This window comes from Pistacia vera, unplaced genomic scaffold (genome assembly GCF_008641045.1).
Source record: "Pistacia vera cultivar Batoury unplaced genomic scaffold, PisVer_v2 Contig197, whole genome shotgun sequence".
Classification (NCBI taxonomy): Eukaryota; Viridiplantae; Streptophyta; class Magnoliopsida; order Sapindales; family Anacardiaceae; genus Pistacia; species Pistacia vera.
In genome coordinates, this window is record NW_022195998.1 from 644,669 (window position 1) to 664,101 (window position 19,433).

The 19,433-nt window shown below is 36.5% G+C and overlaps 4 protein-coding genes across 4 annotated transcripts; 3 read left to right on the plus strand and 1 right to left on the minus strand.

Moving 5' to 3' along the window:
* Window positions 1–1,123: 1,123 nt before the first annotated feature.
* On the minus strand, window positions 1,124–3,289 carry LOC116128192 (protein GRAVITROPIC IN THE LIGHT 1). The gene has a single exon (XM_031413892.1). It carries the CDS (start codon window positions 3,150–3,152, stop codon window positions 1,635–1,637), a length of 1,518 nt encoding a protein of 505 aa, XP_031269752.1. The 5' UTR covers window positions 3,153–3,289; the 3' UTR covers window positions 1,124–1,634.
* Window positions 3,290–6,878: 3,589 nt separating this feature from the next.
* LOC116128066 lies at window positions 6,879–8,501 on the plus strand. Its single transcript, XM_031413736.1, has 5 exons — window positions 6,879–7,026; window positions 7,130–7,306; window positions 7,425–7,499; window positions 7,720–7,857; window positions 7,954–8,501. Exons 1-5 carry the CDS (start codon window positions 7,024–7,026, stop codon window positions 8,281–8,283), a joined length of 723 nt encoding a protein of 240 aa, XP_031269596.1. The 5' UTR covers window positions 6,879–7,023; the 3' UTR covers window positions 8,284–8,501.
* A 4,724-nt stretch (window positions 8,502–13,225) lies between these two features.
* On the plus strand, window positions 13,226–16,925 carry LOC116128135 (vesicle-associated protein 1-3-like). The gene is made up of 8 exons (XM_031413820.1): window positions 13,226–13,475; window positions 13,867–13,937; window positions 14,036–14,117; window positions 14,531–14,646; window positions 14,738–14,899; window positions 15,035–15,076; window positions 15,435–15,512; window positions 16,532–16,925. Exons 1-8 carry the CDS (start codon window positions 13,424–13,426, stop codon window positions 16,643–16,645), a joined length of 717 nt encoding a protein of 238 aa, XP_031269680.1. The 5' UTR covers window positions 13,226–13,423; the 3' UTR covers window positions 16,646–16,925.
* A 1,238-nt stretch (window positions 16,926–18,163) lies between these two features.
* LOC116128136 (putative lipid-binding protein At4g00165) lies at window positions 18,164–19,149 on the plus strand. Its single transcript, XM_031413821.1, has one exon. The coding sequence runs from the start codon at window positions 18,624–18,626 to the stop codon at window positions 19,005–19,007; it is 384 nt and encodes a 127-aa protein (XP_031269681.1). The 5' UTR covers window positions 18,164–18,623; the 3' UTR covers window positions 19,008–19,149.
* Window positions 19,150–19,433: the final 284 nt, after the last annotated feature.

A 19,433-nucleotide genomic window follows, 5' to 3' on the forward strand; every position in this document is an offset into this window, starting at 1 on the left:
ACCCAAATTTTTAATATGATTTCTTCTACATCAGTTGAGTGGGTGGATTATTGATTTGTCGCTATCTTAGCATTGGACTAAGTAATCAAATGAAAGTGTAAACAAAGATAAATTTGCCAATGCCAGCCCAAAATTCAGATGCATCCCTGTTAAAATATCAGCGTATGTACTTGAAAAGAATTTTAAAAAGGACGTTAATAAAGTTAATTTGCATCCCAGAGACAAACAAAAGTATATAGCAAAAGCAAAATACTGAAAATACTAAACTATGAGTAGTTGATTATATTGGTCAAGATGTTTGATATTAAAATATATAATCGTCCACTAACAAATGTTCCAAACAGAAAACTATAATATATCCAATGGGATCGACAATGCAAACGATTCAACATATTCCTGTCATATGAACAGAACCAATCATCAACGTATAAATAAATGATATGCAATGGTAGCTTTATTCCACGCAAAACAAGGTTGCAGATTGTAATTTCTAGTGGGGAACAGCTGCAAAAAGAGATTAGATCTCACTCTGGCTCAAGTAATCCAGGAGAGGTGTTATAAATAAATCAGAAAATCAAATTCAATCCAGGAGAGCTATCATAAATTAATCAGAAAATCAAATGAAACCATGCTATAATGATCCTCTACAATGGTCTGAAGGTGTTGAGAGGCAAAATTCATCAAATGAAAGAAGTTACTAACATAAGGCTTGAGCGAAAGGAAGGTCTTTCAGTCGTAGGTGAAACCAGAAACACGCAGAAAATCCAAGCTAATAGTACTCTCTGCACACTTTAGACTTCATATTACAACTGATAAATAAGAAATATTCAATATACCCATCTGGCACAGACCAGAAGTTTAACTTCAGCATAGCACCTCTAAAGACCACAAGAGGGTTAGCATAGATACAAAAAGTTTTCCTAACCCATCAAAACAAAATACTAAAAATGATTGTTCATAGAATAATTACTTTCAAATAAAACATGGTATAAATGTGTTAGTCCACTTTGCTCAAGAAACAGAAAGAAAATATGTTAAAATTTGGTTCTCTCAAGCAAATGTAATGGACAGTTCTTTCCAACCAAGACATCTTACAAACAGAATTATTCATGATACAATCTCCGATTTAAAGTCAGACTGTTATATATCAGATAATCTAATATGGATACATTGGTACCGTATTTCTTGTGTTAAGAAGAACTCACAAACTAACAACAAATGAAAGTAAAGAAATAAAAAAGGCTTTACAAGCATTTCTACTAAGGACTCAAACATAAGAAACCTAAGAAAAGAAAAGAAAATTCACAACCCAGATTGGGATATAGCTTAGTATCAGAATGTAGCCGAAAGAGCTGTCATAACACAGTCAGTTGCTGTGCCCAGTGCCGCAAGGAGATAGCTCACGAAGGAGTTTGGAATGCTCAGTAATTAACAACATCCATTATACTCCCGACTGAATCCTTAGGATTCAGGTATCACTATGGTATCCCGGGAATCCCTACCCCAACAGATTATAGTGCAGAGATTCAAACCAAAACCTGGAACCTCTGTCAAACCCACGTTTGCCTTTTTCCTGATTTTGACATGGATGAACATCTAGTTCTTGACTCTCTACTGGGTGAAATCAGGAACAACTACTCTGTACACTTCAAGCCACATATATAAACCTGAGACTGAATCACTGTCCTCCCAACCTTAAAACCTGGAACCACTGTGAACCCCACCTTTGCCCTAGCTTTACCCATCAAACTGCTCCTCCTTGTAACATCTTCCATGTAAACCATAGAAAAATCAACCCCTCTTTCAACTTGAAAAATCTCAACTACAGGATCAAATGAGAAGGCCAACTTATGAAGAGTCCATATCGAACTAGCCATACTAACAAATGACTCATAGAATTCACTGAGTGATCTCCACGAACTCAAAACCGCTTCATTTTGATCCAAATTGCTGAAAATCGATGATTCCATTGTAGGGTGAATAAGCTCTTGGTACTTCCTTTCACAAAACTTTGAGAATTCACATTTATGATCCCTAGTGATCATCTCCAAAGGATTGCAAGATACATGCTCAAGTAATTGCTTCAATGAAGTAGTACTTTTACCACATTCTGAATTGTGCCCATTACACATAATATCATTCTCACAAAAACCAAATCCTTCTAAATCAAAACCTCGAAACATCCCAAGACAAACGTATGACAGAAACGCATAACGGTTATGCCCCTTCTTGACATAATTAATATCATGATAAACATAATTGGCGGCCAAATCCAAATCCCACCCAGCTTTTCTCATCAAATCAATCAAAATCTTAGTAAACTTATGAGTTGTTCTACAAACATCATGTAGCACAGAATCAAAAACCCTAAGAGTTAGAAGAACATCGAATGATGAATTCAAATTATTGGATAATTTTTTCGAAAGCTTTGAATTACAGTTACGAATCTCACCCAATTGCTTCCTCAAAGCAGCAACTTGGCTATCTTTTTGATCAATCTCTTCTTGTAAGCGATCGGAAACAGTTCCTAGAGTTCTCAACTTGCTTTGATTCTCTTGCACTTGATGTTCTAAGCGAGACCCAATAGCCAAATCTTCCTCTGAATCAACAAAATCAGGACTTTTAAAAAAATCCCTAAAGAATTTCTTGAAATCAGATAGTCTCTGAAGATGTGAAACCAGAGCCCTATCAGCCACCTTTATATTTTCTTCAACAAACGGTACATGTGCTGTCTGTAACTGAAGATACGAAGCTTCAAAAGACGAAACGGTAGCAAAAACTGAAGAAATCAAGGTATGAGTCATCTGGATATTCACAAAAGACTTTTTGTGCGTTTGTTCAGATTTCACCAACTGGGTCTCTGTAACTTTAGCACCTAAATTTGGCGATTTGGGTGGCGAAAGTTCCCTTAAGTTGTGAGGCCGGTCAGGCTTGATCACGACGACTTTTTGGTCGGTGATAAAGTCTTCCGTGGAGTCGAGGAGAGCAAAACCTTCGGAATCGGAAGGATCATGATCATCTTCATCAGCGAAGAATTCAAAGGTTTTGGTCTTGAAAGCAAGTGCAAATTTCTGAAACATTTCAGAGATTTGTGGGGGTTTAGCTGTTGTTGTTGTTGTTATTGCAGAGGAGCCATCCATAATCTCAGGCATGGCAAAGATTGCTTTGCTCTTTATTATTCTTTGAGAATAAAATAGAGCTTTTTTTGTACTCAAGACTTTACAAAAACAAATAAAAGAGAAGAGTGAAAAAGTCTTGAGTTGTACTGCTGCTACTGCTACTGCTTTGGTGCCGTGGTGTGGTGGTGGTGTTGTTCTTTGGATGTCTTGGAAGGAAGGTATGCGGCTTCTCTTGCTCTTAACTTTTCTTTTTTTTAATTATTATTATTATTATATTGCTATTTTATTTCAGTATTTTTCTTTTCTTTTTCTACTCCTTCAGTTCAGCGGACTTTTTTTTTTTAAAAGAATTTAGTTAACACTTAACGGTAATAAGAGGAAAACTATATTGGCCGGGTAGGTGTCGCTTGTTTTGGTGACTGTCACCTGTATTATTTTCTTCTTTATCAAAAAACAGTAATTATGATGGCGTGAATGGCACTTCAACATATAGTTAAGTTAAATTCCCAGGAATATTAACCCAGATAGACAAATAATATGCAGGAATATTAACCAATTTTACAGATCTATTTACTAAATCATTAGGACCCTGAACATTGAATGGCACCTAAAAACTGAAGTTGAGCACTACCCACTTATTTCCTTTTCAAAAATTTTAATGGGGATTCCACTTCCAAGGCTTTGATAATTGATCTTCTGACTATTCCAGGGTAGGTATAACATCGTATCAGGTTAGGCAGAAGTGATAAAAAATAAATGGTTCTTGATTGGTTTATACATATGGAATTTACAAAAAGAAGAAAACTCTTGTCACTGTTAGATTTAATGATATGTTATATGCATGTGCGTGTGTTCATTGCTGTGTTATCATTTCACGGGTCCAGTAAAGCCAACACCTCCCTAAGTTTTCTACTCTGTAGTCTGTACATGCTTATGTTGAAATGATATCAACTCAACTTTACAAATTATGAAACCTTTAAACCATGTGTGATGCTTTTAGCAGACAATTCTTAGTGGTTTACTTTTGCCGTCCTGAAGGGAGGTCTTCCTTTGCCTTTGTCCCTCTCAAAGACAACCTGGAAGTTGGAAAATTAAAAATAGAACTACCCAGAAAACGTGAATAATGGATATAATATGAAATTTATGTGATCAGTTTGATAGATTAATTGGACTTATCCTTAAGAGTGTATAGATTCCTCCAAGCAAAGAGTTGACTCAAAATAGAGTGGATGATTATTCATTTATTTGGTGAAAATTAGTGGCATGATTGGTGAGCGTAGGTAAGGGGTTGTTGCGTTGAAATGGAGTAAAATAACTGAATCAGTTGACAACTGATATAATGGTGCCACCATATATCAGTGTTAAGTGATGAATCTGTGTTCAGCTGTGTGTCCATATTATTATATTATCCAGTTGTGGGCTTATTTTTAATATCAGTGATTATAATTTTGGAGATTTGGTGAATATTGATTAAGCAATCGGTCATGGTGGCCCTCTATTCGTCTGTTCGGAGACCAGTCAGCCTCACATAATTGCATAACTGTGACGTCTGAGTAAACAAGTATTTGAGAAAATGAATGAATGAATGAATGAATGAGCATCAGAGCAGACTTGATTTCTGTACTTTATCTTTTTTTCTGAATATTGAAGAATAAAAATGAATGGCGGTGGCGAGACCGCAGCTAGCCCACTCAGGCCCACATGAATTGTACATAATCCATTACACTGGTTTGGATCGGGTAGGCTCAAATACAACCTGTGAACAAAAATGTCCAAGATAACTCAAACTGGGATGGGCTCATGATGCTGTTAACAGATAGGCAATTGTCTTTACAGGCCCAAAACATCAAATATCTGATCCTGATTAGGTAGCCCAATACATCTCCAGCCATGCCCCAAAACCAATCAAACTGGTTTGGGTTGTTTTAGGCGGAAAATCCCGTTCCCATAGCCTGTCTATATTGACCTAAAACAACCTAGCTAAGGCTATCAAAGACTTTTCATTGATTTTTTCTCAGAACCAGATATTCTTTGCTTTGTAATCAAATGAGCAGTTACTAAAAAGATGAAATAAAGGATTTTAGTATGGTTAAGTGGGCAGGAAGAGTCAGATTTTGTGGACTGGCGAGAATTAGGGGATTTGAATTTGTCATGTATGAATAAGTTGAACAACACACCTGAGCAGCATTCATTTTGATATGAACTTTGCAGGACATATGCCGTCTTAGTCTTGCTCTCATAGAGCTTTGTGAAGCTTTTGTTTTTGTCTTTATTTGTCTTCCATTTATAGATCTTTACATAAATTTAAATATAAAAATTTCTGTCACTTTACATTTTTAGTAGGTACAGGAAATTTATTTTTGTGTTTCAAACAACCAGCCTCTCGTTAACTTACAGCTAATTTGCCATTGCTGTAGTTGGCAAAAACTCATCTCCAGGTTTATTATAACTGGGTAGCAGTTGATTTTGATTAAGCTACACTGTACTGAACCTTGTTTTGAAGAATGCTCATCTAAATTACCATATCAAAGAGAAAGAGCTTAATGAAGATAACTAAGAGTATGGGTCTAAATTTGCCAGAAATGATTAACAATGGGGACATTTGCTTTCTTGGAGAAAGCGCTTGGAAAGATTACCACAAACACCTTAAACTTTAGGTGTGCTTTAGTCAATTCATGCAATAAAGGAGGATCTGGTTAGTACACTGTGGATATGATGCTATTGTTTAAACATAAGCAGCTGTGCCTCCTGCTCTGGCGCAGAGCTGCCCTACAACCTGCTACTTTTGCTTATGCGTACGGTTAATATTTATCTCATAAGCCCTCTTTGTCTGCACCACCCATCTTAAAGCCAACGTATCTCTTACCCATTTTTCTTTTCCTTCATAAATGCAGTATAAGCCATTCACATGATGTTTCATGAACTAGAATGAACTAATCTTTCTATTGCTTTTAAATGTGTAGACACTTCATCGTGTGGGCATTGCTAAGACACATCATGAGGTTAATAACAATATAAAGAACTTTACCGATTTCTTATCTTTGTTTTTCTTCATCTTTTTTTGGTCTTCTTCAATAAAAATATATTCCATATCTGCAGAAACATTTCTAATTTGTACAATCATGATATCGAACGGAATGAACATAAATTAATTATTGTGATCTTTCATTGTTCAACCACTGCATACCGGAGCAAATTTTGTATACGGATCTGGAAGCAGTGCCATTTTACAAACAATGTGTAAAACAAAAATACAACTCGAAAGGAAAAAAAACATACTTTTTGAACCCTAATCCCACTTGCCACATTTTTTTTCTTTCTTTTTTACAGATTTCCACAGAAAAAAACTGAGGAAAGTCACTGTTTCTGGTCTTGTCTTTTAGCAGTTAGCTCCACTGAGAGAGAGAAACAGAACCACCAAGTGAACCATACATGAAGAGACAAATGTTTATAGTTTTAGGGTTTTTGGGACATGGGCTCTTAGTAAACAGCAGCAATAGAAAAGGAAAGTTTTGATCTTGGTTTTAGTTTCTTCTATAGTTTTTTAGAGTTGTTTGATCCCACTTCCCAATCTTTGTTTTTATTTTTTGTTTTGAAAAAATAAATTTTCATTTAAATAAAATAAAATAAAATAAAAACCGGGTTTTAAAATAGAGTAGGCTAAATGTTGCTGCGGTAATACACAAAGATGATATAACACCTCTTTAAATGAGGCTAAATCTCTCTCTCTCTCTCTCTCCAGTTGTTTCATTGGTAATAGTACCACACCACCCAGTATCATTTGCCAGGCGCCGTTCTCTTTTCTAACACTCTTTTTTTTCTCTGTGAAATAAATGGTTAATCCAGCTATATCTCCATAAATCCTGAACAAACAACCTTCTCTCTCATCAAGATTCAAAATATCATGGTGGGCTTCCATTTCTTTTCTCTCTCTCTTCTCTCTACCGTTCTAATTCCTCTTTCTTTGTTTCTCACTAATTGAATTGTGTTTATTTAATCCTATTTTACAGTTGGTTTCTTCGCCTCTACCTCGCTGGTTTGAAGTTCTTCTCACTGAAAAGTTCTTCAACGCTTGCATAATTCATGAAGAAGAAAAGAAGAACGAAAAAAACATATTTTGTTTGGACTGTTGCACCAGTATATGCCCTCACTGCCTGTCACTCCACAATTCTCATCGCTTGTTGCAGGTTCTCATCAATTGAAAAAAAAAAAAAAAATGAATCCTTTCTGCTTCTGTATATTCCACCTTCCATCTTTGTTTCTCATATTTTTTCGTTGGTTTCTAAACTTTTTGTCATGTTTCAGATAAGAAGGTATGTTTACCATGATGTTATTAGGTTGGATGACGCTGCCAAATTAGTTGACTGTGACTATGTCCAGGTAAGTTCCAACTTAATTTCATCATACCATCTTTGTCTCTGTGCATGTTCAGAATCTTATGATCTATCATCTATGGGGCCTTTGTTCGGTCGTTCTAGATACTTCTTTACTTTCTTGTTTTTACAACAATTCTATCTGTTTCAATTCAAAGTGTTATTAAAAATAATTTAAAGAAAGTTGAATTTTTCATGGATTCTTAACCCAATTACGCTCTCTCCAGCCATATATAACTAATAGCGCAAAAGTGGTGTTTATAAACCAAAGGCCACAAACAAGGCTCAGAAGTTCGGGCAACATATGTAACACTTGTGACAGAGCCCTACAAGATTCCTATCTCTTCTGCTCTCTTTCTTGCAAGGTCTCTTTTTCATCATCTGGATCTCATCTCATATTTTCAACTTTTTATTATTATCATTAAAATGGGTCTTACTTATTTTTCCACTAAAAATTACAGATTAATTATCTCTTAAGCATACAAGGTGGTCTTTCCAAGTTTTTCTTTGAGTGCAAGTACTTGCCCTTACCGGAATCGGGATTTGATAATGGCCTAGTGACACCTGATTCGGTACTTGAGCCAACCGGGTCGACCCGAACATCATCCGGATCAGGAGGATATGGTGAAGTCGGGTGCAGTACACTAGGTTGCACTGCTACAACTAAGATTGCGAAGAAGAAGAGGAGTAGCATGACGGCTTGTCGCTCAATGTCTTCTCCAGTGCCTGAAATTACGGTGAGCTTAATTAATAGAAGGAAAAAAACTCCACAAAGGGCTCCGCTTTATTGATCTTGTATATGGTGGTGATAGCGACCAATGAGAGTGGCAGGGGGAGATCGGAGAAATTAGTTGGTGGTTTTTAAGAAGTCTCCCAATTTTGTAAAGGATATAGCCTCTCTTTTTTGTGTGGATTCTGGTACGAATGGGCCCTTTTTTTTTCTTTTGTTTTACAGAATTACAACTAACGATATTTACGAGAGGGCACTTTTGTGTTGGCGCTTCCCCTACTATAGAAAATTATTTATTTGTATTAATTTTATCTCTATAATAGGACTTTTTATTTTATATTAATATTATGGTTAATATATATCTAATCTAAAAGGAAAGTGTTGCGCTTTCTGAATTTGGGCTATAGATAAGTTCTTTTTGTGGAGAAAATTGCAGTGAAATGTAGACATTACAAAACCAAAGAAGGGATTGAATGTGGATATAGAAATTCAAACAGTCAATTAGATAGAGAGAAAATGTGACCCACCAATCTTGATGGAGATCCTAAAATTACCAATCAAAAGGTTTTTTTCTAGCTTTTGTTTCCTTCCTGTTTTTTTCATTTCGTCTGACCATGGGCAGGAACAGGATAATGACAGATTAAATTTGTTTGGTGATTCAATTTAGAGTAAACGACAATTTCCCACCCAAGGTTTGGCTAATCTACAAGGTCCCACCCATGGTTTCATAAATTACAAATTTCCAACCTTAAATTAACACCATTATTTTTCTCTCAAAATAACCTCACATCTCAAATTTCTCTCAAATAACCCTGAGAGGAGATCTCGGCCAAGCCAAAAATCTTGTCTGATTTTGACATCATTGGACCTCTTTGACACCATCATTAGCATCCCCTTATCCTCCTCACTGAAACCTTTAACTTTTCCATCGAGACCTATACAAATTTGGATGAAACGTCGATTGACACTAAAAGTGACGACTGGCGATTGGGAGGTTCAATCAGGCTGGGAGGTTAGGGGTTTTTATGTGTGGTGGGTTGAAGGGATTGTAATGGTGGTGTCGGGATGGGTCGATTATGCCAGAAACAGGTTAGAATGTCCTGAAATCCCCAATTGAGTGAATTTGAGAAGTAAAAGGTTATTTTAAAAATTTTATCTTTGAAATGATTATTTTACGTTTTATGTTAATTTAAGAGCGAAAATCTGCAAATTTATGAAAGGTGGGAACTTGTAGATTCGCCATAACCTGGGTGGGAAAATGTCGCTTACTCTTCGATTTATCATATTCTCTCCGGTCACTGCCCTCACCAAATGTCTCTTCATATAACTAACTTGGGTTATAAAGTTTGGCATCCATTTTTTTTATTTACTATGGTACCCCTTTCACGGTTGGGTTAATGACATTTTCGTCCCTGAGGCTTGAAGGAAGTGTCAGTTTAGTCCCTGACATCAGAAAATTTGAGTATCTGTGAATGCTTGCGTTATGAAACGCCTATAATGCTTTGTTTGTCTTATTAGAGAGCACGAATACTAAAGGTAAAATTCAGACTTTAAAGATTCATCGGATAATAAAAATGAATGGAAAAAATTTAATAAACAAAAGTCAATAAAAATTTCAAACCCTAAGCCACCACCACTGCCAAGTGCGATCCCAACAACGACCCAACTCATAAAAGCAATGTTAGTGTTATAAAGATAAATACAAAAAAAACATATAAAGATAATTATTATCCTTTAATCTTCATGATTTTTCTCTTTTTTTTCATTCTTTCTTTGTTTTTTTCTTTTTGTTGACGTCATTTTATAATTCTCTTTATAAGGTTTTTATAATAGCATTTTTCCCCGTAAAAACCACTACCATGGCAGCCACAATACTTTTACCAAAACAGAAATTAAAAAAAAAAAAAAAAAGCTATCACCGTTACGATATCAAAACTCACCCATCATAAACATAAGATTCCGGAAAAAATAAAACCGAAGCCACCTCCCAAATCAAAACCATACATCAAACCAATAATGAGGTTCTTCAAATACACACGCTTCCCTTATAAAATCCTTCAAAACAGAAAAAATAAAAAACAAAAACCAAAAAACCGCTGGCACAGAAGAAGAATGGCTACGCCTATGCTATCTGGTAGGCGGCGTCGCCACATTGCTGCGATATGGCTTTGGGGTAAAGCCACGCCGCAAAAATCAGGGGCTGAGCAAGGCCGGCGACGATGGGGTAAGTTGGGTTGTCGTGGGCTAGGGGGAATTGGGGTTGAGGGTGAAGTGTTTGGAGCGAGGGTGGATGTTTATTTATCAGACCAAAATGCCCTTACTTTGTCTAAAACAACCCTAGCGGCTCTACGGCAGTCATCTGACACTCTGACAGGGACTACATTAACTTTTTCAAATTTCACTGGACCAACTGGTTGTTTCTACAAACATCAGGGACGAAAAAAACATTAACTCCTTTCACGGTCACACTCACTCTACAACTGCCCCATGATAAATTTAGTTTCAGTTTTCCTTTATCTTCTTAAAACCTTGAAACAAATTTGATATCTTCAGTCTCAAAAAAAGTTACAGCTGTCTTTAAATATACAGCTGTTGTTTATGTCATCAAAGGAGACCACGATATACAGCCACCTAGTTACGATGGCACCTCCAAGCCCTGATGCGCGCTTGAAAACATTGGAACTCTGCTTATTCCACCCTTGGCCATAGGCATCTTACTCCAAATTCTCAGAACGGGAGTTCCCACAAGAACTTATGTTGTGCCGTTATTTCCTAATTTACGACAAGAGATCAAATCCAAAAAGTATATATATATTTTTTTAATCATCAAACTAAGTCTTGCTTTTACACAATTACAAATGCAGGGAAGATATATGGTTTTACAATTTGCTAATAAAAGATGAACTATCTGAAGCACGCACCAAAAACAAGAAGTAAACAAACTTGCAAGCTCAGACGCTAAATAGATAACTTAATTATCCTAGGACAAATTAATAAGGCGAGAAATAAAGCATTTGAACCACCTCTGCCACCCCCACTGCGATTTTATTTTGACTGCAGGCTTTCAGGTAGATCAAGCTTCCTCCTCTTTAGTAGATCCTCTTCCCCTGGAGGATGCCGATCAACCAAGTCAAGAATTGGCTCTAGCTCATTTAGAATTGATTTTTATTTCCTAGAACTATAAGATCGGCACCCTAAATACTGAATTATAGTTAACAAATAGGAAAAAGCTGGAAATTAGAAATCTATGGGAAAGGCATAATTATAACTTTTAGCCCTTGCAATAAATCCTTTAAAATTTGCTCCTGTTAAAAAAGCAACTGCTGATACTTGATAAATATATAATGATTAATACCTCTATGGCATTTCTCAGTGAGGATAAGGACGATGATCTTCTCATAGAACCACTGGCTTTCTTCTGCATCACGGCTAATCTGCTGGCCATTTTGAAAATTATGAAATAAAACTCTTAACTTCCTTCAACCACGCCTTAGCCAATAGCCACTACCAGCTCGCGCAGTGATCAAGAGCTTGTGACCCACGGACCACATGTTCTTTGAAGCTCCTCCGTATGTTCAATGCTGCATCTTGAGGACTTAATTCCTTCTTCTTTTCCCTCACCTTAGCTAAAAAACTCTGCCTTTAGTCAAAAGCCTGGTTAACAATGGCATTTCAGTCGGATCAGATAAATTGAGGTTATCTTGCAGTCAAGCAACTATTATATAATGAAGCGTATGAGAAATGTCAAAGAATCATAGTGTTGAGGTTTGAGTTTAACTAACCTGTCTTGGAAATAATGTCCTTTGTTCAATTCTTCAATCTCTCACCACACGAAGGCAACAGGCTCCCTTCTTTCTTCTCAATTAGGTGCACCCACAATGCACATTCCCACATGTTATTTTTTCTCCTCGAAACTCTGATGCTTCAATTTGATCTCACCCGTGCACGCAATTATCATGCTTCTTCAGAGACTCTTCCTCATCAATCGCTCCACTAATCTCAGCCGTCCAGTTACTTCCTGCCAACCCCATTCTCAATCTCAGTCACCCATGAATACTTCCTGTCAATCCCATTCTTAATCTCAGTCACCTACGAAAACTTCCTGTCAATCCCATTCTTAATCTCAGCGTTCCATTTGTACTTCCGGTCGAATCTCTTCTTTTCCGGACACTGAAATCTCCGCCTTCCAAGTGTACTTACTATCCACTACCGTGACGTTCGTTGCCCCAAAGTCGGCGAATCCCACACTCCAGACCCGAAATCCCACCACACAAGCTCCACATAGTTGGGTCCAGGCAGGGTGATCATAATGGGTTCCTCCAATAGCACGATGAAAATGGATTACATTTGTAACAGTGTGCACCTTAAAATTATAGAGAAGAAAGAGCGTCAAAGAAGTTGAAAGGTTTTACGGAGTGGAGAAGATATTCTCATAAAGTGACAATAGATGGCAAAGATCACCAAACATGTCGACTATTCAGGGACTGATACATTGATGTTGGTTGAGAGAAGAAGAGAGAATAGAGTTTTGCTTTCGAAGATGCAAATGAAAGAAAAGGGACCTTCTCCCTCAGTCAATTGAAGAGAGATCACAGTCTCTTCCCTCTCAAATGGAGGCCAAAAACAGAATCTCATTTACGCAACTAACACACCGCTTCACAAAATGCCACAATTTGAAGTCTTCTGACTGATTTCTGACCATCTCTTTCAAACATTCCCTCTATACCCATCATAAATAACGTATCTTAACATAACATCATCTTATGAAAGGGGTAATTATGTCATTAGAGTACGGTCGACATATTAATCAACCTTTCAAAATCACGAACCTAAAAAAGCGTACCATACGAAGAAATTATATCTTCATCTAATCATCTTAGCGTCACAAGCGCTTACACAGCATCCATCACAACTCCTTAATAACCGTCCGATTCGAACTCAAACATCTGCAGGAAACCACAGTATCAACCGACTTCATCCCAATCCACGGCTTAAAACAGTCAGAGAAATCAATGTCATTGTGAACTTAAAACTCTTTCTTACCGAATCTAAAATTCGTCAAAACTGTTTCTTCCGGTTTCTTCTCAGTTCTTGCTTTGGTAATCCCACCATTTTTGGTTTTCTGCAGACCCTAATCTATAATATTCTGATACTATAATCTTTTTAATTAAGAAAAAAAGAAGAAGTTTTGATATAGAGCCATGAGTACTGGAGATCTTGTAAATATTCAACCCTCGGAGCTCAAATTTCCATGTAAGTCTATTTATTTAATGAATTTCGTAATTTTCTGTTTGGTTTCCAAGAAAAAACCAGAGGAAAAGGAAAGAGAAGTAATGGAAGTTTAATATAGAGTTCGATCTTGTTTTTTCCCAAGTTACGCGACGATCACTTGAACTAGGTCGTTAGGCTTTCTGTTATGTGCACCCTTCGTGGTTTACACGAATTTTTTGTTTGGTTGCCCAGAAAATTTGATAACCCTTGTTTTTTTTTCATCATCTCAGTCACTTTCATTTATACTGAAATTGAAGTTTTGAGTTATAAATTGATTGTAATTAAGTTAATGGTTTTTATTTTGATTTTGTTTACTGCATTGTTTTCATCTTGTTGATTTTCGGTTTGAATTTTCTGGCACATGAAAAAAAAGTTGAATTGAAGAAGCAGAGTTCTTGTTCCATGCAATTGACCAACAAGACGGATGATTATGTAGCCTTCAAGGTACTCCTTTAAGCTGTAATCGTTGTTTATTATACTAATTTGGTCTTGTTTTAAAACTTATCTTTCTGTGTAATTCATTGAACAATATAACTGAATAGGTTAAAACGACCAATCCCAAAAAATATTGTGTTCGGCCCAATACTGGTGTTATTTTGCCCAGGAGCACCTGCAATGTTACAGGTCAGTGTATGCAGTAACTTCTTCACTTTGGTGTAGAAGTCATCCTTTATGGGGATTTTTGAAATCTGAAATCTGAACATTCTCAATGGTTTTAACATGATTTACCTTTTTAGCTGGTAATATGTATAGTTAATTGTATAGGTAAGATATTTCTATTGTGACAATTGTTGTTTCACTTTCTTTAAGTTTACACATTTCATTTTGATGGATCAATCAAATTCTTTTAGTTGTTAATTTCCACTAACTATTGTACTCTGGCATTTCTATGTACAATAAGCCCTTACTACTGTTAAATTCCAATATTTTCTACTTTAATCATAATTTATTTACGTGTTTTATGTTGGAATTGCTTATTGATGGATTCAACAAATTTTAACCAATTGCTTTGTTTAATGATTTTTCCCATCTGGCAGTTACAATGCAAGCTCAAAAAGAGACACCCCCTGATTTGCAATGCAAGGACAAGTTCCTCCTACAAAGTGTTGTTGCACCCGATAGTACCACTTCAAAAGATATAGTGGCAGAAATGGTGTGCTTTGCTGCTGTTATTGTTTTTTATTTAAATTTGATTTTGTATTTAATCTTTCCTGGACTCAGACGTGGTCGGGATTGGATTGCAGTTTAACAAGGAGGAGGGTAAAATTGTTGAGGAGTTTAAATTGCGGGTGGTTTACATTCCCGCTAATCCACCATCCCCTGTCCCTGAAGGATCTGAAGAAGGATCTTCTCCTAGGGCATCTTCACTAGAAAATGGAAATCAAAATGCTACATTATTTGAAGATGTAAGTGTTTCATGATGTTTCTGTTTGAAATTTTGTTTACTTTTTCTCTCTGAAAGTTCAGAATACCAGTGATGGAATAGTTGATTTGTCTCATATACCATTTTGTATGTTTGATTTTTATGTTAAAAACATCAGGTATCAAGATCTTTGGAGGCAACTAAAGAGAAGTCCTCTGAGGTAATTAGTCTCTTTGACCCTGTTTTAACTTTAGCAATAGAAGTTCTCTTTTTGATGGCTGTCAAATGTTGTTAATGTCCAAGACCACATAACCTTCTTGAAATGTAATATTTAATGGAAGGAGAATGAGTTAGATATTAGAATTATCTGATACAATTGGTTTTCAGCTTGACCCTAGCCTTTTTTGAAGTGTGCAACAAACAAATAATGGTTTTATTTATTAATTCCTTGTGGAAGTTTAATTTTTTTTTATATGAAGTTGCCAATCTTTATTTTGTACTTTCTTCTTGTGTATTATCCTTGATTATTTTTATTTTCCCCTTGATTGTCAATTCTATCATGCACATTTCTTCTGCAGGCTTGGTCTATGATTTCTAAGTTGACAGAGGAAAAAACTTCTGCCATGCAACAAAATCAAAAGCTACAGCAAGAGCTGGTTGGTTTAATTATCTTTACGTCAACCATGTTTCTATACTATTGTGCCTCATTTTCTAATATTTAATCTTCTTCATGCTTTGATACCAATAATATTTCTTGTAGCAGCTTGCCATGGCTTATGTGTTTTCTCCTCTATATCATTTCAATTGATTTAAATTTCTGTTTTTAATTAGGTGATGTAAATAGCCATATCATTTTGTGGTACTAAAGTTATTTTGTCGGCTAATGCATTTCCATTAACCATTGCCTGACTGCTCTAGTATGTTGGGACAATAACATTCAAGACATTATTTAACAGTCTCTAGTTTGCCCATTGTCTCTGATTAACTTGAGGAGGAATTGGACCGGAATCATGAATGATCGTATCCGTATTGTTCTTTAGAATTGAATGCCCTAGACTGAGTCTTTGGAAGTGCTGAAGTGCAGTCCACGTAGTCTAGGATTTTCTTTTACAGTGTTGATTTATTTTGTGTTTTCGTTGCTAAGCTCAGGAGTTACCATTTTGTTATTATCAAGTGATTGAATTTAGAGGGGATGCTGCCACCAAAGAACCAGAAATTTGACTTCTAGGAATGAATTTGTATTTTGATTTTTTTATTTTCTGTTGCCATTTTCTCTCTTATAATTTTACTGGTGTGAAATGGTGTCCTTCAGGCCAAATTAACATGCCCATTGCACATTCTTGATTTGTGGTGAATGAGATTTTAATCTGGGGCATGTAAAATGCTGAATGCAAAAGTTTATGCATCCTTAAATTGAGAAAAATAATACTTTTGCCCATGTGTGTTAATGGAAAATAAAAATTTAATCCTAAGTTGAGGCCCTTTTTATTCTTTATGTTCATTTATTTTTGTGATTGTTGCTGCATTGCATGTTTGCATTGTTATTTTACTTTGTGTGCTTAATCCATAATTTGTTTCTCCAGTGCTCATAGCTGAGTAAATTCAATAATTATAGTTTAACTTGTTTCATTCATGCGTCTACATTTTGCTGTCATTTACCATGGTAATCAAACAGGAATTGATGAGAAAGGAAATTAGCAAAAGTCATGCTGGTGGTGTTTCTTTAGTTTTTGTTGTACTGGTTGGTCTCCTTGGTGTTTTGATCGGCTATCTACTCCAGAGAAGTTAGAAGCTGCAATTCAAACAAGCATATTCAATGGTGAATGTGCATATCAATGTTATGGGTATCCGAAAGTTTTCAACACCGTTTTCTTTTTAGTGTGTATAAGCTGTAGACTATGTTTTGTATTTTATTCAGTTTCAATTATTGAGTTGTTTTGAGTTTGAAGAAGGCCTCATTTTGAAAGGCAGTGTGTGTTTAGATAGGTTCAGGTTCAGGTAAACCCAAAAACTGTATTGAATGGATTGGCCTAACTTGGACTGCTGGAATGGATTTAAATTTATTCTGATTCTTTTTGTGATTCTTCAATGCATAGTCGCTGGGGTTGATATTGCCCAGCTCTATGCTGGATAAAGAGCAGAAAAGACAAATGCAAACTTATAAAAACGACAGGGATTCGAGAAACAGCCTCTTGAGAGAGACTACTTAAACGTTAATGCTCCTAGTAGAGACTAGCCTTGCAGGTCAGACGGCAGAACAAAAAGTTTCCGCTTTTGTTATATTTGTAATTACGACTTACAAATGGGTTTGACTAAGTGAGAGGCCATGTTCATCCTTTGAAATTATTGCCGATCTAGAGGATGTTTTCTTACTAAACTTGGTCTACCACTGATTAGAACTTATTCTACTACCTGTTGAATTTCCGTAATATGTAAAATTAAACATTTCAACCAGATTAAAACTGCAATCTGGCTTAATTTCTTGGGCCAACGCTCAAACTATCAACTATAAGAAATGCGCGATGCATCAGAGCGTTTATTCATTATAATAGGGGGAATACGCAAGGCTAAACACTGCAAGTTATTATACTAAATCATAAAATATGTACGCTTAACTATGAACTGATAGGCACTGTTGCTGTTGTGGCTTCCATTTCTGGATTTGGAATAGGCTTTTCTTCTTGTAGTTGGCGAGGACGAGGCGACCGTGTGTGAGTCATAGGCACTCTCGCTGCTGTGGCTTCGATTTCTGGACTTAGATTGGGCTTGTTTTGTTGTGCGTGGCGAGGACAAGGCCACCGGGCGCGGGTATCGTGATGCTGGCGACGTATTACTCCTTGAGTAAGGAAGGAGCCAAACATGGCTCCTAACATAAACGTGACACCGGTCTTCACAGGGCTCATGTTTACGATACAATACGATGGGGAAAACTGGTGAAAAGCAGGTTACGGAATTAAATTTTGATTTGGTTGATTGCCGGGTGACGCGGGATTCTATTTATAATTTTCAAGTGTCGTGGTGCCGAAGCCTTCAAACCAGGTGGGCTTATACCCATTGGATATTTAAACCAGGTGTCCAAGCCTTTATGGCTAGTTGGATATTTGTTTTCCGGAGAACTTAGGTCATTGATGACCTGGGCTCTTCATTTGTCTATTGGATAACTTTCCGGACACTTCCAATTACTTCATTTCATGATATTTCCCTGACCCTTTGAATTCATAAAGAGTTAATTTCAATTTCTTCTAGTTTACTTGGTTAACAAGTATGCTCAATCTCTTCAAGAAATGGGGCATCTGGCTCGCCAGTTGCAGAGTGGAAAATGTTTACTAGCAACGTCAATATGATTCTGGCACCTGCGCTTGTTCATCCCGATGTCCATGTTCGAGATTTTAAAACCTTGCAATTTCGTATTTTATGTTCCTCGGAATAGGTCCCAATCAGTATCAGTGTTGAAGAAACAACACAAACAAGTGAAAAGCGATTAAACCAGGGGCCCTCGAATTCTGGTGAAGTCTTTGTCACGGTTGAATAAAAAGCAAGGATTGGATAATAATAAATCAAAGGATAATTTTAAGTAATCCATAAGATGTAAGGCTATTGTCAGCCACAATTTTATTCTCAGGCTACATACACCTAGTTTTATCATTTCAAGAGTGATACAGTTCACATATTTGGTCAGTATCCAGTAGCCTATTGAAGATTTTATTCTCTATAAATACCCAGTGACTAGTTATGGTTTCTTAAATAAATTTTTAAAGATAAGCTTTATGGGTTCTCAGGCAGTAGCTCTTTTCATTTTGCTTAATATCACATTGTTTATTTGTGTTTCATCAAATAAGGTTCCATGCCCTCCCAAAATTTCCCCATCACCTCCTTCAGTCCCAATGAAGCCAGAGAAATGTCCTAAAGATAAGTTGAAGTTTGGTGTTTGTGGGAGCTGGTTAGGGTTGGTTTATGAGGTTGTTGGGACTAAACCCAGCAAGCAATGTTGTAATTTGATTGAAGGACTTGCTGATCTTGAAGCTGCATTGTGTTTATGTACCGCCATTAAAGCCAATGCTTTGGGAGCTATCAAGCTTGAAGTACCAATTGCCCTCAGTTTGGTGCTTAATTCGTGTGATAAAAAGGTTCCTCGAGGCTTCCAATGCTAGTAGAGTCTCTCGCTCTCTCACATTCGGTTCCTCGTCGGCCTCTCCCAGACCCAATTGATTTCCTTTTTTTTTTCGGGGATAAATTGAAGCAATATTGTAGAGAATAAGTTATTAATAATGAAATGAATGATGTTTTTAGTCCTGTACTTAGCTTAATCTGATTCATCATACCCAGGCTGTCCATGTTTACTCATGTTTATTAGAAACTTAACAAAGGTACCATACGAAGAAATTATATCTTCATCTATAATCTAGCGTCACAAGCGCTTACACAGCATCCATCACAACTCCTTAATAACCGTCCGATTCGAACTCAAACATCTGCAGGAAACCACAGTATCAACCGACTTCATCCCAATCCACGGCTTATAACAGTCAGAGAAATCAATGTCATTGTGAACTTAAAACTCTTTTTACCGAATCTAA